The sequence below is a fragment of the Peromyscus maniculatus genome, chromosome 11 (genome assembly GCF_049852395.1).
Source record: "Peromyscus maniculatus bairdii isolate BWxNUB_F1_BW_parent chromosome 11, HU_Pman_BW_mat_3.1, whole genome shotgun sequence".
NCBI classification, from domain to species: domain Eukaryota; kingdom Metazoa; phylum Chordata; class Mammalia; order Rodentia; family Cricetidae; genus Peromyscus; species Peromyscus maniculatus.
In genome coordinates this window covers 100,313,460-100,339,879 of record NC_134862.1, presented here as the reverse complement: position 1 = coordinate 100,339,879, position 26,420 = coordinate 100,313,460, and the positions used below count along the sequence as shown (strand labels likewise).

Genomic DNA, 26,420 nt, shown 5'->3' with positions numbered 1-26,420 from the left:
AGGTCTATCTCTTAGTTTGTTGGATCTATGGTGACTACTTTAGTCATTATAATTTGAAAGCCTCTGAGCACTAAAGCCGTTGCCCAGAAAAGTAATCCTGGTATTTTTATAAATTTGTTAAGGGTGACATGACTCTCTTCCTCTAATGGTTAGATTGTGCTCTTCTGTTGGTCTCATACTGAACCTTAAGCTAGTACCATGTACACTGTATTTTACACAAACCGTTTGTCCACACTGCCTTCCCTGACAGTTGCAGTGCTGTGGACTACCAGCAGGTGGTATTGAGGTCAGCATACTGTCACGGCCCTGGCTTAGGATGACAGTTACCTGTTGTTCCTTGTGCTGTATTTTAGGGGATGTACCTTAGGAACATGCCTTAGTGACCATTTCCTCATAAGGTGGGCAGTGACTACTCCACCCATCAAGGCTGCCTGTCACCAGCTGTTTTGTTTACATAGAAAAGATCCAGCCCTCCAATAATTTACTGAATGCATTCTTCTCTTAATAGTTCACCAGGGCCTAGTGGGCCAGGACTGGGGAAGTAGAGGCAGTCAGATCTCTGACTCTACGGATAGGACTATATAGTTGAGACCCTCTGTCAAACAAAACCCCACAGAGTTCAGGTGGAAATTAGGAACACAGTCTGAGCCCAGAAAGCAACAGGCAGAAAGAGGTGAGTAGGGAACTGTAAATTGGTCACATGACTGTCGCCAGATTCTTTAAAATGAGCTGTAGAAATAAAAGCCCCTGTTTACGGCCTGTACCCAAACTGAACATGAACTGATGGGTGGGTAGATTGCCATTCTGTGGGTAGGAGGAAAGGTGGGCTTCTACATCTCTGACCTGGAGCCACTCTAGTGACTATGGTAAGCTAATCCATGTGTGGTCACATAAGCTGCCTACAACCACTTGGGAGGGCGACAAAAATGAGGTATTCCACACAGTAAGCTGCCAATGAGTGACTTCCTTGAGCTTCTGATTAAAACTGTTGGTTTCTCCTCAGAGAGAAAAAGAAAGAATTGGAACGTGAAGAACTATGGAAAAAATTAGAAGAGTTGAAGCTAAAGAAGGCTCTAGAAAAACAGAACAGTGCTTATAACATGCACAGTATTCTCGGCAGTACAAGTGCCAAATAAAGATCAGCTCCCACCTCTGCTGGGTGGGCAGTTTTGTACACTTTTTTGGAATCTATAAAAACTTCAAAGCAAACCTCATCAGTATAATATAATTAGGAGGCCGGTTTTTCCTGGCGAGTGTAAGCGAAAGAAATCTGGACTAAACATAGCCCTGTGATGTATCATGGCCACAGTCTATTGTAACCTTTGCCTAATCATCGACCGTCACCGTCATCGTGTTAGGAGCGAGGTTGTTGTGGGAGTGGGGAGAATCACCACTTGAACTTCTGACTGTGCTGCACACAGCGGGGCATCTTCTGTGCTTTCACAGTGCTGCAGCCCTCGTCACATCCGAGGAAAGAGCTCCGTAAGATGAACTGAGGTGCTGTCCTTCCCCTCTCCTAGGGAGAGGGTGGGATAAGAGCCCACATCTTTGAAGACACTGCCATTCTTGGGTTCTGCAACACCTTGCAGTTCCAGGCTTCTGAAGCACAAAGTATGAAAGCTGGGGAAAGTAAACCAAAATTCTGACTGCTCCCAACCCCCCTTCAGCAGCAGCACCCCAGAGTGTAACAAAGTAGCATCAGCAGGTGGACCCTAGGCTCACCTCTCCTTCATTCCTCTCCAAGGCTGGAGGCAGGGCCTTCCCAGTCCTCGACTGCCCGACCCCAGGCCTGCCTGCAGGGTGGAGGCTCTGAGTCCCACGGTGTGATGCAGACTGCTAGCTGTCACTGCCTGGCTTTATTTAAAGGAAATGCATTGACTATGTAGAAGCCTTGTATGTTCTTACCTGGTCAGGTATTTCTCACATGTTGTTATCAGTACCATTCCAACCTCTTGCCTTGCCGTTGTATGGAAACCTGTTTTATAATGAAAGATCTTCACTGGGGATTGAGCAGCATTTAATAAAGTCTATGTTTGTATTTTGCCTTATGTCATCTGCTCTTTTATAACTGGGAGATATTTATAGAAAATCACTACTTGTGGATGTATTCTAATTAAAATTAGAATGCTTGTGGTCCATGGATTTGTAATCTGGCCATTTATTGAAATGTAACCATTGAAAGAATCTTTTATGAAATCCCAAGCTTCATGTCCCTCTGTGTTCTAATTTGGTTTATCATTAAAGCTAGTTTTAATTAAAACAGGCAGGGGAGGGGGAGGAGGTGAGTCTCAATCTACAACAGCAGCAGTTCTGTGACGGGCTGGGAGACTGTAACATGGTTTCAACCAACCACTAGTTAAAAATGAGCACGGGATTCCTGCTGCTGTGATAGCAACCTGGATAGCCTCCATGACCCTGGAAAAACCTTCCTTGCAGTACAGTGGCTTTTAATTTTTGCCACATTATCAAGCAGTGAACTTTCCAGGGTCACTGGGTCATCCAGTCACACAAGCTGCTCCCTTAAGGCCCTGTGCTGCTCACAGCTGGGACAACCAACCCTACCATAAAACACAGGCTTGCCTTTCCAGAAAGTGGGAGTTTGGTTTCTACTCAATCAGTAGGCAAAAATACTTCCTAATTATCTAAAGCAAATGTAATAGCTTAACTTTTCACAATACAGGAAAGCTCTAGTGTTCGCTGAGGCAGATTTCATTAGGTATTTAATTATTAAAGTGATACGCCACTTAGAGTTTTGTAACCATGCTAAGCACACACCCTACCACCAGGGCTGCACTCTTGCCCCTAGATAGACCTGGAGCCTTTCGCTTACTTTTAATGTTGTTGATGTGTTTATGCTCAGCATTACATACTGTAATGGCATTTTATTTAAAAAATTGTCTAAACTCTAAATTCATGTACATCTATGAAACAGAAAGGTAGCAGGGGATGTTTCATTATACAAGTTTATTTCGAGAGATTCAGCCAAAACAGTTTCTTGCTGCTAAATTTGGAGACAAAAATGCCTAACTTATCCATGTGAGCAGTTCCCTTCAGATTCCCCAAGGCCTAATTGTGCATTCTTTGAATGTTACCATATTCCCTCTGGACACACAATTTGGAAAAGACAGGCTTTGGTTTAGATAAGTGCTATTTGTCAAAGCCTTAAAGGCCACCATTTTAGGTGAGTGTTTCTTCAGGACACAGTGACCTCCTAAGCAGCTTATTCATAGTGTGGTACGTCCAGCTTACCTTCCCTGGAAGCAGTGGTGACAGACCTCGGGTCAGAGCCACCGTGGTGCCGTTTGGGTGGGTGGTCACAGTGTGAACACGTCCAGTTTAGGGTATTCACACTCACTCCTTTTGTATTAGCCCAACTTTATTTACCTGTTAATGAAATCAAGGTACACTAAGTAGGCACCTACTATACACATCTGTGCAAGTGCTTCCAGCAGCGACCACTGAGCTCACACCTCCGTCAACACAGCCCATCACAAATGTCATCACTAGTTTCTAGTAGCCTTTAAAGTCTCATGTAAGACCAGGCACTGTGGTACTGGCTTTTGTTCTCAGCAATGGGAAGGCAGAGGCAGGCCTGGTCTAAACAATGAGTTCCACCAGGGCTACATTAAAAAAAAAAAAAGTGTCATCTAGACTCTGACAAGTTGCTAAGTAAGAACAGTAGATGGTGTAAAAGTCATGAAGAATTTTGTATACAGGGCATATCTGTCCACTTTAAAAAAAAAAATCTAAGGTAAAGAGGGAGCTTAACTATTTAATGAACAAATGAGAAAAAGCTGCCTTCCACAAACCCCCTCCAAGGCACTAGACAGCTCTGTAAAATGTCTGTTAATAATTTAAGTACTTAAATAAGTTTCAGGCTATTCATTGGATGTTTGCCTGTGGGCTCGAACAACCTCCTGAGCCAGGTTTGACCATCCAGTTTGAAAGACTGTCCTTCCCTGTAAGGTCCCTTCAAGTGAGTACAGGATTGCTGGTGGCTTGGTTTGTCCATGGGAAAATAAGGCTTCCGTCGGTTCGGAGTGCGGGACACGGCGGCTTCAGCTTATGTGGTTTGTTGCCTGGCCTCTTCTTTTTAGGTATCGTTTCCTGATTTTGATCATCCACTTCACACTTAGTTTGGCAAACTCTGCTGCTTTAAATAAGGCAAGGAAAGCCCCGCAGAGGAGTGCAATGGTGTTCCAGGGATTGGCCGTGATGATCTGTGGAACAGAGGAAAATGGGGTTGTTGGTTTGCATCGACCCTGACTCGACTCTGTGGTTTAGATTTTGGAGTCACCAGCACCATGTGTGTCCACTCATTCAGACTTAATAAATTCCCCCCAAGTCTTCTCATTTCAGTTACCGGTTTCCAGATGTGGCCCCTACACTCATCACGTGGACTCTGCCATTCCGCCTCTGCGCCTTCCTTCCTTCCCCTGCTGGGATGTTGTCCTGTCTGGACTTTATAATCCTTCCAGCTCAGCACTTTCTCCAGCCACTCAGCCAAAAACCTTTCTTTCACTGAAGTTGTTTATCCCATGGAGCCCCGTGACAGCCGTTTACTGTCTAGCAATGATTTAAAGCAATAGCTTGGTCTCCATTGAATACTCTTATCCCTGTGCAGTGCTAATGGATGGACTCAGCCTTGTGCATGCAGGACAAGGACTCTTCCATAGAGTCTTTTCCCTCACCAAACTTAGGTGAGTTCTGGAATTCCCACGTGTGGCTAAAAAAAAAAAAAAGCACTTGCAAGCCTGTTCACATATGCACAGTGGCCATACCTCTGCCTTCAGGACTGCTGGGGTGCATGCTTCAAGGGACTTCAAGGGCTCTACTTGGACCAAAATAAGCCTCTCCTAACAGGTAGCTCAGGTGAAGAGCATCAGGGCACATACCTTACGTGCACAGCTGTAAACCAGTTCCTTTCACCCTAGCTGTCCTAGCCTCAAGCCTCACCCCTCACACAGAGCCTAGGCCAAGGGTGACAGCAAAAATATATCCATCTCACAGACTCCATCCTGGGATCTGAAGTGTCCGTGTTTGAGCTTTAGAATCTCTTCCCTATTGCCATGATCATCTCAGGATGTCTTGTGATGACGTGAAGAAGGCCACTCTTAGCAGTACTTACATCCTGGACCTTCTGGATGAAGGGATCTTTCCATTCAAAGACCACAAAGAATAACTGAGTATTCTTCTCGGCGGCCGGCCTCTGGTCAATGTAATTAACCACACTGGTCTAGGTGCAGAACAGACAGAGAATTAGCACTTCTGGGCCCTCCCTTGCCTGGACCTGGGAAGAAGAAGCAGGAAGGGACTCGGCCCTTGGCTCTCCTAACAGCATCTTCCAGGGAAGGAAAGTCAAGTCTCATATACAAGACTTTTTCACTGGTACCAGAGCTGGCTGGGGCTTTACAGTTCTTTGGGAGAGAAAAGATTACAATGCCTGCCATCAGATGTTGGGACTCACAATTAAGCCATATTCAATCTACTACAGAAGACAAATTCAAAAGTCCCAAATTTCAAAATACTTGGGTCTTAAGGGATAAGCAGTCTAACCCTTCAAGTCTACAGGGACAAAGTGTGGCCCCCACTCCATGTGACAAGGCAGCTCTGTAAGTACTTAGTAGGTATAAGATCTGCCAGTCAGCTATGAAAGAAGCTCCGTGAGATAATGGTGAGAAGACAAGCTTGAAAGGCACAGCCACCTCTGATCTGATGCTCACATTGGCCACAGAAAGTCAATGCTGAGATTTACTGCGGGCTGCCCGTGAGTGCGGTGACTAAGGACACGCCAAGCCTTTGTGGGACTGGGCAGTCATGTTACAATAGCATTTCGCAGTCGTTTTCAGGGTTTGTCACCACCGAAGGCAGGAAAAATCCTGTCCCTTGACTAGACCTAGGTGCCAGGGTTCCACGTGCCCAGAGAGAACTAGAAAAACCACCACTAAGGCAGAGGTAGGGCTAGGTTATTTCCAATTGTAATGAAGCAGTACTCCCGAAGAAGCAAGCAGATCCCTTCCCATCCCACAGACGTGCCTTTTCTGTCTTCCTCTGTTCTTCCCAGATCACAGTAAAAGGCCCCCAGCAATCCTCCTGCCTCAACCTGGTATACTCCTGGCTCTGGGCCAAGGGACCAAAAGCTTTCTGATCAGCTCATCTTCTGCATCCTCACAGGTCATCACACCCCACTATGGCTGGTCCCCTCATCCCCCACAATCCCTGGCAGCATCAGGAAATGCTTCCCATGTCTACAAGGACAGCTAGTTTTGTGGAGAACAAGCAAGCTGCTGTGGACTGCCTTCAGCACATGAAGCCTTCACAAGGACTACTAAAGATATCCTCATCCTAGGACCCTACCCAAAAGACCCTTCCCCTCAAAGTCTGCCTCCACCACAGATTCAACTGTGGAGATCATCATGTTTGCCAAGGAAACAGCCACTACCTCTTGCCGGAACTCGACAGCTTCTCGGCCGTCCTCCTCTTTGGTCTTCACCAGTGACATCTTGACCCAGGTGCGGAAGCCTCCTGAGAACTTCCAGCTGGAGTAGGCACTCTCACAGGCCTGCATGAAGCCTGCTTTGTCTGGGCTTGGGGAAGCGAGAGAAGGAAGGTCCAGGTTAATCCAGGCCCAACAGCTGGAGCCCAGTGTGGCCAAAGCAAACTCTAGTCCCGTATCAAGCAGGTTTCTTTTCTGGTACAACCAGGATGCTATGGATTCCCTGCTCCCTTTCCAGAATCTGACTGTTTTACCAGGGTTGTTGGTCAGTTAGCATCAAAAGCAAGGCCCAACGTGGCTATACCTTCGTTTGGTTTCCATGATCCCCGCCCCCCACCCTACCTCCACCATGGGCACACTCCTTCCCTCTCCCATCACCCCCACCACCAGCTCAGTCATCCACACTTGGGTTTCTGGAAGCACCCTGAACTATGGCTGAAGCATGGTGTGCCACACTCAGTGAAATTCAACCTCCCTCTGAGAACTGTAGATGAAGCAGAAGCTAAGCACAAGAGAGCAAGTGTGCAGTGGCATCCACCTGTCACCTCAGCACCCGGAGGACAGCCTGGGCTACAGAGTAATACCCTGCCTCAAAAACAGAGCTTGGTCCTAGAAGGGACAGTTAGAACACCACCACCCTCCCACTGAAGGATCAGGAAAATTCTAACTGTAAACAGTTTACATAGAAAAAGACATGAAGGCAGACGGGAGACTCATTGGGGAGAATAAGGGTTTCAGTGGGGGAGATACTGAGGCCAGGGCTCAGAGATCCAGGGTGGGAAGGATGGCAGAGGTGGTCTGTGACTTTCTGTTCAATGGAAACTGTGACGTATCATCCTACGTCATAGGAATGGAGCCTTCGGCTCAGCAAGACTAGGCAGGGACAGACAGGAGTATTCCTACTTTCTACCAAGTGTTTTAAGCCCCAGAGATGGCACTTAATTGTCCTTCAGTGTCTGAAGACAACAGGAGCTGTCAGCGGGCAGGCATCTGCAGGCATCTGCAGGCATCTGCAGGCATCTGCAGGCATGGGCAGGCATGGGCAGGCATCTGCAGGCAAGGAGGCGCCTCAGCAGCCGAGGCCGACCGCGAGCCCTCTCCAGGCGGCACTGCATCCACAGTTGCTTAACTGCAGCTAACGTAACGGACCACCAGGTTCTTAGGGTACCTCCTATCCTGAGCCAGCCCTGCTCCCCTTCCCCAGCTTCACCCCTACATTTCCAGCATGGACATGCGCAAGGCAGGAGACAGCCACCTTTGCATGAACTCGTGGAAAGAGGAGAAGAGGAGGTAGTCAATGGCACTGAAGTCCTCGTTGCTCTGGTTCAGGCTGAACTGGAGAAACACCAGCTCCCGCTTCTTCACTTCCTGTGGTCCCTGGACAATCAGGGCGGACTGCTGTGGGGAAACAAGTCAGAGCCTCAGTGCTCGGAGCTGCACGCACCCCCAGTGCCCGCAGAGGCTCACCCACAAGCACTGGCTGGCAGACCCACAGCAGGGCACCCAGCAGCCTCCAGCGACGGCAGCCAAACCCTCCTGCTCAGGGATGCAAGCTGGCCAGGGGGACTTCGCGGCACAGCACCTGAGCCCAGCTGAGTGTGACACATGTCCCCCTGCACAGGCTGCCCACGCTGTGGAGCACCTTTACTGGGTGAGGGCGTCTGCTCTCGCCTGTGGGGTTGGTGTGTCCCAGTTAACCTTGCTCCTGATGTCATCTACTGACGGGAGTTTTCGATTCAATACAGTGAATGAAGGCTGTTCGTCTTTCTCTTATGCCTTGTGGGTTGGCTTGCGAAGGAATGCCAGTACTTCCACATTCCCCAGGGTCATGTTTTAAATCTTACATATACATACTACGTACGCCTGGCTTTAGTTTTATGTGGCATTGCAAGCAACTGGCTCCCAACCTGCCTCCTGCCTTCCTGTACCCTGCACTGGTCTGTCCCTGAGCCAGGACTGGGCTGCCAAGGACATCACGCTGTTGAGGAAGGTAACTGTGCCCTGGGCTGGTCCGGTCCCTCCCACATATTCTTCCCAGAGCCCAGTTGTTGCAGTATGCGCTCCCCTCTCTCCTAAATGTACTTTAACAGTAGCTTGTAACGCCCAGCTAAACTCCCCAGGGCTTTCCACTGAGACAACTGGTGGAGTCACTGAGAAGATTACCTCCCCTCCCCTGGCCTCTAGTCTTCACCTCTCACCTTCCAGGGAGCAGGCATGTGCTCAGAAACTGACCCTGACCATGTGGACAGACAGCGGCACTGCTGGGCAGTCCCGTGAAGCAGCACCCCCCCCACCTCCCCACCCCCCCCCACCCCCCCACCCCACCCCCCCCCCCACCCCCCCCCGTGACCCTGCCCGCCAGTCAGGCTGCTCCCTCAGGAAGCGAGTTTCCACACAGGAGCCAAGCCTGTGCCCTGACCGGCACACTGTCAGATGCAACTCAGTGCTACAGGGGGTAGAAAAGCCAGAGGTGGTATGAGCTTCACCTGTGGGTGGTGAGAAAACCAGGCAGTGGGGGGCACACCAATCAATCCTACAGACCAGAAAGGGGGTGGCCCTGGCTGTGCGAAAGCAAATCATTGGCTACAGGCAAACCACCATGAAATCCGGAGCACAAGAAACCAGGAAGTCAACAAAAACCTGAAGACTTAGGCAGGGACCCGATAAGACCCTCAACAGGGGTCACTGTCACGGGACTCAGTGGGCTCAGTCAGCCAGAGCCTGCACATTAACAGCTCCCTGCAGTGAGAACAGGCCACCTCCCAGCCTGCCAGCTCTCCCAGATAACTCAAGCTGGAAACAGATCCTGGGGAGGAGGGCAGGTTCCTAACATCCAGTTCTGATGTGACCAGCCAAGCCTGCAGCCATGCAGACCAGCCTGCAGATGAGGCCGCAGCAGCCACCTTCCCAGAGAGCAGCAGGAAGGAGCTGGCCGCACACCGCAGCAGAAATGCAGGCCCTGGGTGGCCATCACCAGGGCTGCAGAGCAGCTGTGAACACTCCAGTTGTCCCCTGCCACACAGGCCCTGGCTGGCTGTCACCAGAGTGGCGGAGCAGCTGTGAACACTCCAGTCATCCTCACCACGTGGACACAACGGTGCATCTTACTCCCCCTGGTCCTTTTTCAGAGACGGAGTCTCACTGCGGTGCTCAGGCTGAACTGGCCTTGAGCAAGGTCCTCCCACCTCAGTCTCCCATGTGCCCTGGATGCCCACACACCCCACACCAGTCTCCTCATTACGTCATTACACGCTGGGTTTTGCTCAGGGAGCAGGTGACCAGGGAGGAGGAAACTTCTTTGAGGTTCACAGCGTGTGGCTGGAAGGAGTTGATGGAGAATATTTACCATCCTCAGAACTGGAGGTGGTAACTGCACCTAACATCCTTCCCGTGAAAACACTTGACCTCTGTGCCCCTCATTTCACGGGTTCTATATTGAAATTATGAACTACCGTAGCAATACAACAGTTTTGAGTGTGAGCGGCTGCCTCGTAGGAAGCATGCGAGGTCATGGGGGAGAGGAAGGGGTCCCCAGAACGGGCACAGCTGCACCAGGGCTATTGTGCTTCTCAGAGAGAATGAGGTGAGGCAGGAGTCCAGATGCCACTTTCCTGGCTGCGGTCCCCTCTTGACTGGATTCTGCCGGTTCATTTCAGGTCATTATTTCATGTTGGCTTTGTGACATCCAGTGACACCAACTGTCCATTCTCAGTTAGGAATACAGGATTCAGATGCCAAGTAGTGGCCCAAGGGTGGACAGACGTCTCCCTAGTGCTTACATCTGTTTGCCTAACACTCTCCACCCACGGGAGCACTGCAGCTGTGGACAGGGAGCACCAGCAGGCCAGGTTTCCGCCTGAGATGCCTGCAGCAGTTCTGCCTCCACACCTGAGCAGAGGGCCTTCCCTCAGCCCGTGCAGAGGCTGTCCTGAGGCCTGGCACCCAGAGACACACCTTGCCCAGCAGCTCTGCAACCAGAGAGGACAAAGTCCCGGAGTCCCAGCCATCAGCCATGCTCTATAAACTCAGTCACTCAGTCATGCTGAGCTGGGGGCCAGAGGCCGGCACCACCCAGCAGTCCTGTCCTGGGTTATGAGCCTTCTCTGATTGGCCAGCTCCATCAACCAGTTCCAATCAGTAATCTGCATGGTACACTAGCTCCTCCAGCCTTCTGGTCTACCAGTGTGCAGGGCTGTCCTCCTGTCCTATCCTATCCTGTTCTGTAAGGAGCAGAAATCCTTTCATCAGGCTTTTTTTTTTTTTCCAGGAAGTGGCCTGGCCTGGAAACCAATCAGCTCGAGTCTCGGTGCAGTTTCTTCAACTTGTGGTTCCTCTCACTCCATGGAGCAGGACTGGCCCCACAGCACGACACACTCCTGTCCTTTTTTCTGTCCCGAGCCACATCTCACATACCCCTCCGGCTCTGCATGGTCACCAGCTGAGCTGTGATGTAGGATGTCAGCAATCCTCACCACCCAGTGCACCCAGCTTCACATTGGCAAATTTCTCAAAATATGGATTCCTTAGCCCCACCCACAGGAATGGTGACAATTCCTGGAAACTGGATTTTCAGTGACACTGATAACCACAAGCAGACTCACCTGCAGCCCTGCTACCCTCCAGTCAGGCAGGAAGCCCTGAGGGTTATCAGCCCCAGTGGCACGTACTTTGCCGCACCTCTCACCTGCCAAGGACCAAGGGCCCATGCCTGCAGGCTATAAGAAAAGGAAGGCTATGATCCCTTGGAGGTATGGCTAACAACACACACAACCGAGGGAAGCAGGCATTACCATGGTGTGATTGGAGAAGGGATGGGTGTAATTGATCCTCTGGGTGGTGCAGTTCCTGTCTCCTGGCTGGCCAGGGCTGGCAAGAGGTGGGATGACCTCATAGTGGTGCTTACAGCTGAGCAGCTGAGCCTGACCAGGGTATAGGGCGATCCCTGGAACAAAAGAAACCGGCAAGTGTCAGAAGTCACAGTCCTGCGTACTCTCCATCAGCTCACACCTCCCTCCTTGGGAAAGTGCCAAGGACCAGAATAGGGGGTGGAGGCACAGGCACAGCCCCACTCCAACGGAGGGCACGCCCCGCCTCAGTCACCCCGCCCCGCCTGGAATGGCTTCCGGGACTCACAACACTCCCACCAGAGTATCCCACAGGCACAGTGAGGTGCTGCAAAGGCTCTGAGCTGTACGGTTCCTCAGGGCTCATTTTTCCTCTCTGCTGGGAGCTCCAAGAACACACACCCCACAGTGTCCTGGGTGCTCTCAACTCAGGCTCCCAGGCCAGGACCCTGGAGCAGAAACACCGGCAATGACACATGGTATCACACGCGCCAGAGCTGAGGGATGAGAGCAAACACCGCCAGAAGGGCCCAGAGAGCCCCGACACAGCAAGAGCCAGGCAAGAAGGAAATCATCAGGCCTGGCTGCGGGGTAAAGTCTGGGAGCTCCTGCAGGGGGACCCCCAATGCTGGCTCTAGCCTGTGTGCAGGATGTCCTGGTGTCACTCGGGGCCAGAGCAGGCGGCACACTCATGGTGGGCAGGGCCTGAGCCCAGGGCCAAGCAGATCACCCACCGCAGCAGATGACAGTACTCGGGGATCAGTCACCCCAGCGTGCAGAGAAGGGTCCACAGAGCAGCCGGAGCCCTCTGGGCTAGGCCCTGTCTGGCTGTGTGCACCTGCCTCCATAGCCCACCACCTTTCCAGCCCTGCCCCAGCCCTTCTCCAATGACAATGGCCCCATGGACTCCGACGTTGAGGAGGTGGTCCCCGGTTGGAGGAACTGTTTTGGGAAGGCCTTGTTGGAAGAGGCGTGTTGCTAAGGGCAGGATTGAGGTTTCAAAAGACTGATGCCTGTTCCCAGTGTGCTCTCTGCCTCCTGCTTTCCATTCCAGCTGTGAGATTCCAGCTGTTCCTGCTGCCATGCCTCTGCTCCCCCACCACAGCCTCTAACCCTCTGACACTGTAATCCATTAAGTGCGTTCTTTTATAAGTTTCCTTGGCCATGGTGTTTTGTTACAACGGTAGAAAAGTAACTGACACTCTGCCCTGTTCCCTGGCCTTCAGCTGAGGCCCACTGCCTCCCTGCACACACACCCAAGGCCCTGCTCCTCCTCCCACAAGCACTTGCGGCCCACCTCATGCCTAACAAAGCCTGGCTCCAATTCCACCCTCCCTGCCCACCCAGTGCCCCACGGCCTGGCGCTGGCTCTCAGATGCACACCTACCACTAAAGTCTGTCCTGCTCCACTCCGCCTGTGCTGGGAACACAATGGTGGCTCAGGGAGGCAGTGTCTGCAAAGCCCCAGAGCAGGGGCGCTGATGCCTGGCCCAGCAGGCCCTACCTGGAGCATCGTAGCGGTCCACCTCCTTGTAAGACACAGACATCACAGGGTGCTTGAGCTTTTCTCGGAAGTCCGTGATGGTCTGGTAGACCAGGAAGACAGCCACAGCCATGAGCAGCAGGTAGATGAAGATGAGCAGAACCGAGAAGACATTCTTCAGGCAGGTCTTGCTGAAGCGGATGCTGCTGGAGGCAGATTCGCTGTCCACACCTGCCCACAGGACAGCAGAGTCACCAGAGCATCCAGCCATGGTCTGCTACCACCAGGCCCTCACCTACCTTACAGAGGAGGCAAGGCTACCTCATCACAAAGGGTACCTAGACACATCCGCTCCATACCACCCCTCCTAGCCAAGGCCACCAACGTTACCACATTTACCGTCTGCAGGGACTGGTGGTCTCAGTCAGACTCACATGCTCTCCTACCCCCACCCCACCCCTCTTCTTAACAACTTTCCCATCTTTCAGTCCTGGAACTACTCATATCTGGTGGTGTTGTGTTCCCCAAAATATTGTGCACCCTAATAAACTTATTTGGGGTCAGAGAACAGAACAGTCACTAGATATAGAGGCCAGAAAATGGTGGCACACACACCTTTAATCCTATCACTTGAGAGGCAGAGATCCATCCAGATATCTGTGAGTTTAAAGCCACACTGGAAACAGCCAGGCATGGTGACTCACACCTTTAATCCCAGGAAGTGATGGCAGAAAGCAGAAAGGTATTTAAGGTGTGAGAACCAGGAACTGAGGCAGGTTAAGCTTTTAAGCTTTGAGCAACAGTTCAGCTGAGATACATTTGGATGAGAACTCAAAGACTTCCGGTCTGGGGAGGAAACAGGATTAGCTGAGGAACTGGTGAGGTGAGGTAGCTGTGGCTTGTTCTGCTTCTCTGATCTTCCAGCGTTCACCCCAATACCTGGCTCAGGTTTGATTTTATTAATAAGACCTGTTAAGATTCGTGCTACACATATCTGCCATTCCTAGGCCTGTTCTGAAGCACTGTTCATAACCAACTCTGACCTGTCTTCACTTAGAAATGCCTTTTCCCAAGGAAACCTCCTCTTGGTGGCTAATCGGCAGGGTCTCCGTGCTGAGCAGTGCACTCCTGTCCCTCTGCTATGGGATCCAGACACCATACAACCAGCAACCACCTGTCACCGCTGCCTCGTGACATGACGGACTGTGTCCTCTCAAACCCCTCCTTCCCTGAGGTGCTTCCTGCCCGGACACCAGCACTGTGGGGCCTTGACCTCAGACACGGCGGTGCCAGGCCTGGGGGTTCCTGATAAGAGCCACCCAGGACGGTGCTTGCTACGGCAGCCTGCATTCACCTTCCCATGATGCTTCTGCCCTTCAGCTCACACCACAGCTCCCTGAGGGAAAGGCCTGCTGTCTCTGTGACTTCCAACAGGGACCAAGTGGCGTGGTCACACCACCTTCCTCAGATGACCACGGTAAGATCTGAACAATGTACTGAAGTTTAATGAAGGCATTAAAGAATGGGCAAACGCAGAGGAGAATATCACCGTCTGGAGATAAGCATGGCCTGTGAGTGCCTCACGTTTTGCCTGAGGTTCATACCAACCCCCTAATGACATGGTTCAGGGTGCCAGAGTTCAGGGCTAAATGTGGGAAAATTCTGAAGGTAGGTGAGTCCCAGAGGTGAGGTCCCTAATTCTGCAAATGACTGATATGCTCAAATCATTGGCTGGGGACCCCAAGGGCCGGGGGAAGCAGAGCTGAAGTTTGAAGAGAAATGGGTGATTCCAGCGGCCACCATGAAAGGCAGTCAGCGCCTCAGAGCTTCCGCCCTGCTGTGCTGAGACGAAAGTACTTCAGACCCACAGCAGAATCCAGACCTACAGCTGTATCACTGCTCTCCTCGGTCTGCCCAGGAGACAAGCCTCAGGAGACTGGGGCTTTCCAGAGAGAACTGGCCCAGGCAGGAGGGAGGATCTGCAGTCAAAGTGAGCACCATCTGCCAATGGGCTGCCCAGATAGGAAGTGTCCTGAGGAGAAAGCAGCATGGCCTGCCTGCTTGGCTGCTTCCTGAGTGAGTACTGCCAATCCCTGCTAACGCCTAACTTCAGCTTCCCAGGCCTTCCAACCTAGACAGAACGCCAGCAGCTCTCGAGGAAGCTTCCAGGTTCCTAGCACCAGGGGGACTGCTGAGGCACCAAGCTCTGTGGACGAAGTCTCTCCCAGGTTCTGTGCCTCTCCTGCACAGACAGCCACTGCTGGACTTCATCACGTAAGCCTGTCTACAAATGCTTTTACACACACACACACACACACACACACACACACACACACACACACACACACACATTCTATTAGTTCTGTTCACCTAGAAGAACATGCCTAACACACCAGTGTTCAATTAAAAATTACTAGACATGAGGGGCTGGAGAGATGGCTCAGCAGTTTAGAGCACCTTCTGCTCTTCCAGAGGACCTGGGTTCGATTCCTAGCAGCGACAGGGTAGCTCACAATCATCTATAACTCCAGTTCCAGGTAATCCAACACCCTCTTCTGACCTCCACTGGCACCAGGCACACATGTAGCGCACAGACCTATATACAGGCAAAACACTAATACATACAAAATAATAAAGATGTGTTTTAACTACTAGACATGGGAAGAATAAAAGGTGATGTGACTCAGGACCGGCAGACACGGCTCAGCAGGGAAAAGCATTTGCCACAAGCCTAACAGCATAAGATCCATCCTCAGACCCACATGATGGAAGGAGGAAAGAACAACTTCTGCAAGCTGTCCTCTGACCTCTATCCGTGTGCCATGGCACGTTTGTATGTGCACATGCACACACGCACACGCACACACACACACACACACACACACACACACACACACACGAGTATGCACGCATGTGTACACACTAAATGTTTAAAGATAAAAGGAAAAGAAAATACGACATAGTCAAGGAAAAACAAGCATCCACAGAGATTAACTCAGATAAGCTGCCCACTGGGCCACCAAGCATGGGAAGGTTGTGTGCCTGCTCCATGGTGCTGTTTCTCCCTACGTCCATTTCACTTCCTGTTGCACGGACCCTAATTGGTTTTAATAAAAACCCAGAGCCAGATATCAGGGTGAAAGCTGAAAGATCAGAGAAGCAGAGCAAGCTACAGCCACCACCTCTCACCTCACCAACTCCTCAGCCTAAAAGCCGGAGTTCCTGTCTCCTCCCGCCTTATACTCCTTTCTCTGCCCAGCCATATCACTTCCTAGTGCTGGGATTAAAGATGTGTGATCCCAAGTGCTGGAATTAGAGGTGTGTGCCATCACTACCTGGCTTTGTTTCTTTCAGACTGGATTAATCTCATGTAGTCCAGGGTGGCCTTGAACTCACAGATCTCTGCCTCCCGAAAACTAGCATTAAAGGTGTGTGCCACCACGGCCTGGCCTCTGAGTTTAACCTGGTGGCTTGTTCTGTCCTCTGATCTGCAGGCAGACAGCACCCGGTCTCCAGCATCGTTCTCCCTGGTTAACAGGCTGTGGCTGTGCGGCCCTCGCTCCTGCCTTCTTCACCACCAAGGGGGACGCAGAGGAGCGTGTCTGCTTCCTGGGCAGCATAACCGCTCCCGCCCGCCCGCCGAGTGCTCTCTGCAGAGTTTCTAACAGCCCTGTAACCAACGTCATTGTTTCCTACCAAGCAAGGCTCTCAGAGCTGTGAGCATCCGGGCTTCTCAAACAGTCAGAAGCCCAACCCCAAACTCCACATTGGCTCCTGCTCCCGATCAGGTCATGAGTCTGCTCTTTCAGTTCAGAAAATAAGAAAATAAAGTATTTTCTGTCAGGATTCTCCGGGTGCCGCAGGCTCAGGTCAGCCAGACCCTCTCTGCAGTCTCCGCTCCTGCTGCCCTTCTCTCCACCCTAAACTCGTTAGAACGAGGTGAACAAGCTGCAAGAAGCTACTGCACTGCCCAGCACAGCAACGTCACACAACAAACCAACGCGCCGAGGTGAGTTTTCAAGAGGCCAATTACTGCGGAGGCCACCAGGTACGGCAGAAGTAACTGGTCCACTACACACAAGTCCTCACACTGGACCAAAAAAGATGCAAACTCAAGGTTACATTATGCTTCCAAAAGAGTGTGATTATTAGCAAGAAGTCCCAAAGAAACCCAGATAGATAAAATGCTTGGTAAAGGATTCAAAATGTGATTAAATAGTTCAGTGTAGCTGGGAAGACAACACAGGATGTGAATAAGAAACGTGGGGGCAGCGAGAGGATGCAGAGAGAAAGGCACAGAGCTGCTCATCTTTCTTAGTGCTTGTGAAAAACATTAAGGGAACAGAAACCTATTCAAAACAGGAGAGAAAACCGTCCTAATCTCGGGAAGATGTGGACACTGATGTTCAAAGACTTTAGGAGCCCAAACAGACATGACTAGGAGAGATCGCCATGGCATGTTCTGGTGCAGACATGACTAGAAGAGACATCTAACCATGGCATGTTATGGTGCAGGCATGACTGAGAGACATCTAACCATGGCATGTTATGGTGCAGACATGACTGGGAGACATCTAACCATGGCATGTTATGGTGCAGACATGACTAGAAGAGATCTCCACCATGGCATGTTATGGTGCAGACATGACTGGGAGATATCTAACCATGGCATGTTATAGTGCAGACATGACTGGGAGACATCTAACCATGGCATGTTATGGTGCAGACATGACTAGAAGAGATTTCCACCATGGCATGTTATGGTGCAGGCATGACTAGGCAACATCTAACCAGGGCATGTTATGGTGCAGACATGACTGGGAGACGTCTAACCACAGCATGTCATAGTAAAACTGCCAAAAGCACAAGACCGAGCTGTAAAATCTGCAAGACAAAAGTCACACTAAGGACATCCCCCTTAGACCAACAGCAGACCCCTCGGTGGAAACCCTGCAACCAAGGGTTATTATACTATGCAATCTACTCTTCAAGAATATGGGAGAAATAAAGGCCTTCCAAGACAAAAAACTGAAAGAATCCATGTCCACAGAGCAGCCTTACGGAAGCTCAAGGCAGCCTGTGTTAGCCAGCTGCATGTCCCCGTGATTGCATGCCTCAGTGGGACAACTTACAGGCTCCCAAGTCTTAGGTTGCTCTGTGTAGAGCAGGGCAGTGGCTCACCTCGGAGTATCAGGAAGCAGAGAGAGGGTGCCGTGCTGTGGCTTCCTCCCCCCCACCCCCCCAACCCCCCAACCCCGTGCTCTTGTGGGCTGCGTGTAGGGTGGGTCTTCCCCACTGATTCCTCTTTAGGGAAGCATGTCACAGACACCCAGAAGGAGTGTGCTTCTCCGGTCTCCTTGGCACTTCTCAAAGTCATCACCAATCAAGATTAACCATCATAAAGCCTGACAGCTATGAGAAAGAGAAATCCCACTGGAAGAGGGAAACTCAGAAGGAACCAACATTGCCGGGGCAGCAAGAAAGCACCAAACACAGCAGCCAGCAGAGCAGAGGGAGGAAAGGCGCCGAAAACAGCGGGAGAACCGCAGACGCTGGGAACGATCCTTGTTCTGCAGCAGCCATGCTGACCGGGAGGGACAGGTGGCTCAGTGAGGGAGGGGAGCATGCAGGTAATCCTTCGCCTTTGCCATTGGCTCCTCTCACAGGCCCCCATGTCAAATTCCATTCAGTCCTTTCCTGCCATCATGGAAAGAAACTCCTTCCCAGAGCAATTAAAGAACCCAATGCCTGTTGTAAAAATCCACACTGCTCTGGATGATAGAACAGCTTTAGAAAATAAAACAAAAATTTAAGGAGAAACCATAAATCAAAACAGATAAAGTTTAGAAAAGGGAAACTCCCTAAAGTTAGGATTGGGGAAGGGTTTTGCTTTTGTCTTTTAGAGGGATGAAGGCTAAGGAATCTGAAGACCACTGGACAAATGAGACATCTGAAGAAAAAGGACAAATCATTCAGAAAACTTGTCCAACGAAAAAGATTTTCTGCAGTGAACCATGAACTATGACCATGCCTAACAGCGACCTTTGAAGTTTCCAAAAAGATGATAGGACCCCACAATGATTTTTCCACATGGATTATGATAATGCCACTAATCTGAAAAACACCACCAAGATCGGCTTGGACTACAAACTGCTCAGGACAATTTCAAGGTGGCTAGCTGAGAAGATCCAGCCTCATAGAGTACTCTAGCCAGGATTTAAGACAAGCCCTGCACTTTCCCATTACACAGAGACTGGACAACAAATGATACAACTACCTCTCCCGGGACTTGACAATTAACCCAAAATTTTCTTTTCAGAATCCCCTAAAGATGCCTTCACTCCCATACAGCAGGAAGTAATTATAAGAACATGACACCCACATTCCCAAAAGGTGGGGTGGGTGATTTTTGGTCGTTCAATGAGTTATGGATATTTGTCATTGTTTTGGTGGTTGATTACAAGTTGTTATTGCTAATGGTCAGGAAAAAAAGCTAAACAATCGAGATTAGATTCAAGGTTCTTGTTTGGAAAAAAAAAAAAGAAAAAAGAAAAATTGGATACAGATATGATAGGACAAAAGGGTAAATTATTGAATCTATTCTGAGAAGAAAAAAGGGAGAATATGGATATGATAAGATAAAAAGGTAGATTATTGAATTTACCTTTAAAAAGCAACTACTAGTTTTAAATATTTTACATTGGATTGGATTTTTGCATACTGTATACAAATTTTGTATACTGATACACACGCACATTCACACACACAGGAGTCATGACAAGAGCTGCGTGCACACATTTACACACACAGGAGTCATGACAAGAGCTGCGTGCACACATTCACACACACAGGAGTCATGACAAGAGCTGCGTGCACACATTACACACACAGGAGTCATGACAAGAGCTGCGTGCACACATTCACACACACAGTCATGACAAGAGCTGCGTGCACACATTCACACACACAGGAGTCATGACAAGAGCTGCGTGCACACATTCACACACACAGTCATGACAAGAGCTGCGTGCACACATTCACACACACAGGAGTCATGACAAGAGCTGCGTGCACACATTCACACACACAGGAGTCATGACAAGAGCTGCGTGCACACATTACACACACAGGAGTCATGACAAGAGCTGTGTGCACACATTCACACACACAGTCATGACAAGAGCTGCGTGCACACATTCACACACACAGGAGTCATGACAAGAGCTGCGTGCACACATTCACACACACAGTCATGACAAGAGCTGCGTGCACACATTCACACACACAGGAGTCATGACAAGAGCTGTGTGCACACATTCACACACACAGGAGTCATGACAAGAGCTGCGTGCACACATTCACACACACAGGAGTCATGACAAGAGCTGCGTGCACACATTACACACACAGGAGTCATGACAAGAGCTGCGTGCACACATTCACACACACAGTCATGACAAGAGCTGTGTACACACGTTCACACACACAGGAGTCATGACAAGAGCTGCGTGCACACATTCACACACACAGGAGTCATGACAAGAGCTGCGTGCACACATTCACACACACAGTCATGACAAGAGCTGCGTGCACACATTCACACACACACAGTCATGACAAGAGCTGTGTGCACACATTCACACACACAGGAGTCATGACAAGAGCTGTGTGCACACATTCACACACACACAGTCATGACAAGAGCTGCGTGCACACATTACACACACAGGAGTCATGACAAGAGCTGCGTGCACACATTCACACACAGAGTCATGATAAGAGCTGTGTGCACACATTCACACACAGAGTCATGACATGAGCTGTGTGCACACATTCACACACAGGAGTCATGACAAGAGCTGTGTGCACACATTCACACACACAGGAGTCATGACAAGAGCTGTGTGCACACATTCACACACACAGGAGTCATGACAAGAGCTGTGTGCACACATTCACACACACAGGAGTCATGACAAGAGCTGTGTGCACACATTCACACACACAGGAGTCATGACAAGAGCTGCGTGCACACATTCACACACACAGGAGTCATGACAAGAGCTGCGTGCACACATTCACACACACAGTCATGACAAGAGCTGCGTGCACACATTCACACACACACAGTCATGACAAGAGCTGTGTGCACACATTCACACACACAGGAGTCATGACAAGAGCTGCGTGCACACATTCACACACACAGGAGTCATGACAAGAGCTGTGTGCACACATTCACACACAGAGTCATGACATGAGCTGTGTGCATACATTCACACACACAGTCATGACAAGAGCTGCGTGCACACATTCACACACACACAGTCATGACAAGAGCTGCGTGCACACATTCACACACACAGGAGTCATGACAAGAGCTGTGTGCACACATTCACACACACAGGAGTCATGACAAGAGCTGCGTGCACACATTCACACACACAGGAGTCATGACAAGAGCTGCGTGCACACATTCACACACAGAGTCATGACATGAGCTGTGTACACACGTTCACACACACAGGAGTCATGACAAGAGCTGCGTGCACACATTCACACACACAGTCATGACAAGAGCTGCGTGCACACATTTACACACACAGGAGTCATGACAAGAGCTGCGTGCACACATTCACACACACAGGAGTCATGACAAGAGCTGCGTGCACACATTCACACACACAGGAGTCATGACAAGAGCTGCGTGCACACATTCACACACACAGGAGTCATGACAAGAGCTGCGTGCACACATTCACACACACAGTCGTGACAAGAGCTCCAGCGTGGCTCAGGAGTTACAAGCACTTGCTGTTCGACAGGACCCAAGTTCAACTACCAGCCCTCCCTGCAAGCGGCTCACCACTGCCTATAACTCCAGCTCCAGGGATCCAACACCCTCTTCTGGCCTCCCTGGGCAGCTTCTCACATACATGTGTACATATAAATAATAAATGGAGCCAGGCAGTGGTGGGGCACACCTTTAATCTTAGCACTCAGGAAGCAAAGGCAGGCAGATCTCTGTAAGTTAGGGGCCAGCCTGGTCTAAAGAGTGAGTTCCAAGACAGCCAGGGCTGTTACACAGAGAAACCCTGTCTCAAAAAACAAAAAACAAACAAACAAACAAAACAAAACAATCTAAATAAGCAACTTAATGCTGCACCTCAAGGAACCAGAAAAATAAAGAACCAAGTCCAGGTCTTGGGATAGCTCAGCAATTAAGAGCACTTGCTGCCCTTGCAGAGGATGTTTCATTTCCAGCATCCAGAGAAGGGCAGATAACCACCTGTAACTCCAGCTGAAGAGGATCCAACACCCTCTTCCAGCTTCCTCAGAGCCCCCCATGCATGCATATACTCACACACAGACACGTGTATATTCACAGAAATCAAAATAAAATTTCAGGTGGATGAAACAATGAATTCCTTTTTAAAAAATTAAAAGAACTAAATCCAAAGTTAGGAAAAGAGTTAGCAGAGATCACAGAATATGTAAATAGAAGCTAAAGAAAGAGCGCAGGGCAGGGGAAGTCACCAGTCACCACTGTGATCCCAGCACTCAGGAAGGCAGGAAAGGCCACCCTCCCCTACATAACAAGGGAGCCTGAGATACATCAGACCCCGTCTCAAAAAAACAAAAATAAATAACATGAAGAAAGAAGAGGAATATTATGTGATCCAGCAATACACCAACGTACCTGGAGAAGATGAAATCTGTATTTCATCTTCTGTATTTGCTGCAGGCCTAGTCACAAAAGCCAAGAATTGGAACCAATCAAAAGGTCTGGGGCTGGGGAGATGGCTCAGCCACAATCAAGGAGGTGGACCGGAGCCCAATCCCTAGGACTGGAAATGTCAAAAGTCTGCTGGGCCATGCCTGTAATCCCAGAGCTGGAGAGGTTGCGATGCCATCTCCCTGGGGCTCGCTGGCCAGCCAGTCTTGCCTACACTGTGAGCTCCGGCCAGTGAGAGACCCTGTCTCAAAAAGACACAGTAGAGACAAGGAGTGGCGTGGATCTTCAGTTGCCCAGGAGACCCAACTGTGGTGAGCCACATCTGGAAGCTGAGAACTGACCTCCTGGTGCTGATCCTCGGTGGTCGGGAAGGGTTGGAAGAGTGAGGGAAACTGGTCACGTTTGGTCACCCTCATCTGAGCAGATCAATTACCAGATAACCATCTAGAAGTTTACCGCAGTCTGGTGACTCCCTGCCTCATGGAGTAAATGTCAATCAGAAGAGAACACAGCGAGGACTATCCACACATTTACTCAGATAAACCAAAATCTGTCAGGGTAGGATTAAAATTCCAAGTCATCCTCAGAGAGTTCAAGACCAGCCTGGGCTAGCTACATAAGACCTTATCTAAACAGGAAGTTTGAATCTTCATGCGCAAAGACACTTGCAAGCCCAATAGCCTGACTTCAATTCCTGGAACCCACACAGTGGAAGATCTGACGGCCACAAGTGGTCCCCGACTTCCACAGTGCCCACCCCACCCTCTCTCACACAAAACGAATGTTCTAAAATAAAAAGCCACCAGTCAGTAGGTGGAGTAGGGGTCAGAGTGCCTGAGTCTGCTTCCATGCTTCACCCAGCCGGAGTCTGCGGTTCTCATGTACCAAATGAGGACTTCACCTTGCAGAGTTCTTGTGAGAATTAAACGTGGTGTGTGGGGGGCAGAGGTGGGGAGGGGGGGGCTGGAAGGGGGCAGGGGAGCTGGCACGGCAGAGCCTGGCATGGAAGAGCAGTGGGAAACAGTAACTACTTTGCCTCCTTCCTCGGTCTCCTGCAAGCATTGAGCAGAATCACAGGACTTCCTCTCCCCACAGACAGAGGAACCCAAAGAACAGGACCCACTCCCGAGCCCACGCAAGGAGCCGGAGCCAAGAGTGGCTCCGTCCACTCACTCACACTGACTAGCCATGGCTAAGGTGAACAGCTGTGTCTGCCGTCACCAGGCTTCACTGGAGAAGAGAGAGACGTCGGTGACAAACCTCTGCAGCCGCAATACTGCAGGGGACAGGAGCACAGAGGACAGGGGCAGTATTGGAGGGTGGGGCCTGACCCTGTCAGCGGGAGCCGAGGACGACTGGGCATTAACTAGGAGAGGAAGGGAAGAGCCGCCGGCCCCCTGGAGCCTGGCAACCTAAGCTCAACCACAGGAGCCCACATTAAAGGTGGACGGCGAGAATGAAGTCCACGGAGTTGTCCTTTGGCCTCCGTGCACACACCATGGCCTTCATGCCCTCACATATCATGTGCCCCCCCATGATAATAATTTAAACGTTAAAAGGGGGTTGGCCGAAGAGGTGGCTCTCAGCGGAACAGAGAGGACCCAAGTCCCCTTCCCAGCATCCATGTCAGGTGCTCACAACCATCTCAATGCCAGCTCCTGGGAACCCGGTAGCCTCGTCTAGCTTCCACAGCATCCTCACACATGTGGCAGACACTTACACAGACACATACATAATAAAAATAAGTCTTTTAAAAAGGAGATTGAGAATGTCAGAAAGAGAAATAAAATAACAAGGATGGCCTCTGCTGGGCAGTTGGGCTTTAGGACACAAGGCCGAGGTCAGGGAAAGCACTGGACCAAGCATGGATGCATGGGAGTTAAGCCTAGGTAGAGTCTGAAGCGGGGCCAGGCCTAGGTGAGCTCACCCACCGGAAGCAGGACTGGAGGGGCCTCAAAGGAGCTCTTCTCCTACAGGACTCTGAGACAGGATCAGGACCTTAGAGTCATGCTGGCCAGCACCTCCTCAGGGAAAAGGGAGCCCTGGCCTCAGGAACTTGTTCAAACCCACTATCAAGACCGCAGACCTTGAGAGGCACATCCTCCATCCGGAGGCTGATTAAATATGTAGAGCTTTAGAACCGGAGAAGACCTCGAGACCCAACACCAGGGCACACGTGTGGGGGAGAGGAGGCTGCCACTCCCTCCACTGGCAAGGCGCCTGGACTGGGCCGCCAGCAGCAGCCACGGCGCTGGCCAGCAGCAGCCGCACACAGCCAATGTCCAGCGCCCTGAATCCACTCACCTGGCAAGGCCCCTGCACCTTGGACTTGGGCTGGCTCCTTGTCCCGCTCATCCACCTGCTCTGAGTTCTCAACGACCTGGTCCAACTCCTCGCTGAGCTAAAGGAGAAGAAAGGGGTGAGCAGCCTGGCGGGGCAGCCTTGCCTTTTCCAGGCTAAAAAGCAGAAGCCCCATCCACATAATTGTCACATAGGCACAAAGACCGCACGACACAGGATGTGTGAGGCTGATTCCACAGTCTTCTCTCACAGCCTGAGGCTGGGAAACTGCAGTAAAGGTTTCGGCAGGGCTGCCTCCCTGGGTTGTGAGGGAGACCGGTCCCCAGCCTCTCTCCTAGTTTCTGTGCTAGCCAGCAATCCCTGGCATTCTCGGCTTATAGCTGTGTCCGATGCCTAACCCTGCCTCCATCTTCACAAGGCCCCCACCAGGGTGTGCCCCTCTGGGGGTGCGCCTTTAAGGACACTCACCACGCTGGATTGGAACCCAGTACATCCTGTCTTTGTGTGATACACCTGAGTGACGATTTCCAATTCCAAATAGGGCAAGAACTGGAGTTACACTTCAATATCTCCCTCTGGGAAACGCCAACCCACAGCCAGAGTCAGTCAAAGAAGCAGGAGTCACGCCACCTTGGTCTAGTTTCAAAGCCCATGGTCTTAACCACTTCCCAGAGGAAGAGGAAATGGGGCTTAGAGTCTCCTCAGAGAGAACGGGATCAGCGAAGCTGGTGTCAGGGCTCTGTGGGCGCTAAAGCCCACAGATGTGGGCGCGAGCGACAGAACGGGGTGATGGCTGTGCAGGTAACAGCATTAATTAGCAGCAGGGTACCGGGCAACCACAACCTCAGTGTTCTCACCTGACCTGTCGGATGGGGAAATCTTGGCACTGAGAAAGCAGAGATTAGGGTCAGCGTCCTAACGCTTTGGGAAGCAGGCAGGGGAAGTCAGTTTAGAGGGATTCCATCCAACTGGAGGGAAGAGCTTTTCCCAGGCTCACAGTGTTATCAAGTAAAGTTACTTCCCCTCCTCTGAGACAGGGTCGCATGTAACCCAGGCTGGCTTCAAACCCACTATAGTGGAGAATGACCTTGAGTCTCTGACCCTTTTACGTCCACCTACTAAGTGCCGGGATTAAGCACTAAGTGCTGCAGCTGGGCTACAAACACCTCCGGCCCTCAGAGATCTTTCACATTCATCCCAGATGACTTAAGTACAAAGTCTCAAGGGAGACAGTGGTCCCAGGAAGACTGGAACTCCTCAGAGCCAAGCCTGCCCAAGTCACCCTGACCCAGGCCTGGCAGCAATTCCCCTTCCTCCCAATTCCCCGTCCTGACACACAGCAGCCATCACAAGTCTTTGCCTGTCCCCCGGCCAAACTTCTCAGAAAGCCCCATCCTGGAGCACCAAACCCACCCCTCAGCAGACACCTAACTCCGTCAGGTCCACTCTCAAAACAATCCAGGCAATAAAGACGCAGGCCAGTCTTCTCGGGACTTCAAAACAGGGCCCTTCCAGGGCCTTCTACCCATCGGGCATGACTCCAGTGAACACCCGATTCCA

The 26,420-nt window shown here is 50.8% G+C and overlaps 2 protein-coding genes across 5 annotated transcripts in view; one reads left to right on the top strand and one right to left on the bottom strand.

Moving 5' to 3' along the window:
- Positions 1 to 2,048, top strand: part of Ppp2r5a (protein phosphatase 2 regulatory subunit B'alpha) — a 49,539-nt gene extending 47,491 nt beyond the window's left edge. For both annotated transcript variants that reach the window (XM_006972101.3, XM_042258860.2), the window contains exon 13: positions 1,004 to 2,048. In XM_006972101.3, coding sequence (XP_006972163.1) covers positions 1,004 to 1,136 — 133 coding nt within the window. In that variant the 3' untranslated portion in view covers positions 1,137 to 2,048. The remainder of the gene's footprint in view (positions 1 to 1,003) is intronic.
- An 899-nt stretch (positions 2,049 to 2,947) lies between these two features.
- Positions 2,948 to 26,420, bottom strand: part of Pacc1 (proton activated chloride channel 1) — a 45,213-nt gene continuing 21,740 nt past the window's right edge. For 2 of the 3 annotated variants that reach the window (XM_076548222.1, XM_076548221.1), the window contains exons 2-8: positions 24,864 to 24,960; positions 12,845 to 13,054; positions 11,287 to 11,438; positions 7,752 to 7,894; positions 6,443 to 6,587; positions 5,129 to 5,236; positions 2,948 to 4,220 (exon numbers count right to left, since the gene is read on the bottom strand). In XM_076548222.1, the coding sequence (XP_076404337.1) occupies positions 4,059 to 4,220; positions 5,129 to 5,236; positions 6,443 to 6,587; positions 7,752 to 7,894; positions 11,287 to 11,438; positions 12,845 to 12,956 (822 nt within the window). In that variant the 5' untranslated portion in view covers positions 12,957 to 13,054; positions 24,864 to 24,960 and the 3' untranslated portion in view covers positions 2,948 to 4,058. Of the gene's footprint in view, positions 4,221 to 5,124; positions 5,237 to 6,442; positions 6,588 to 7,751; positions 7,895 to 11,286; positions 11,439 to 12,844; positions 13,055 to 24,863; positions 24,961 to 26,420 lie in introns of those variants that run through there. The other variant, XM_076548223.1, reaches the window with a different exon arrangement.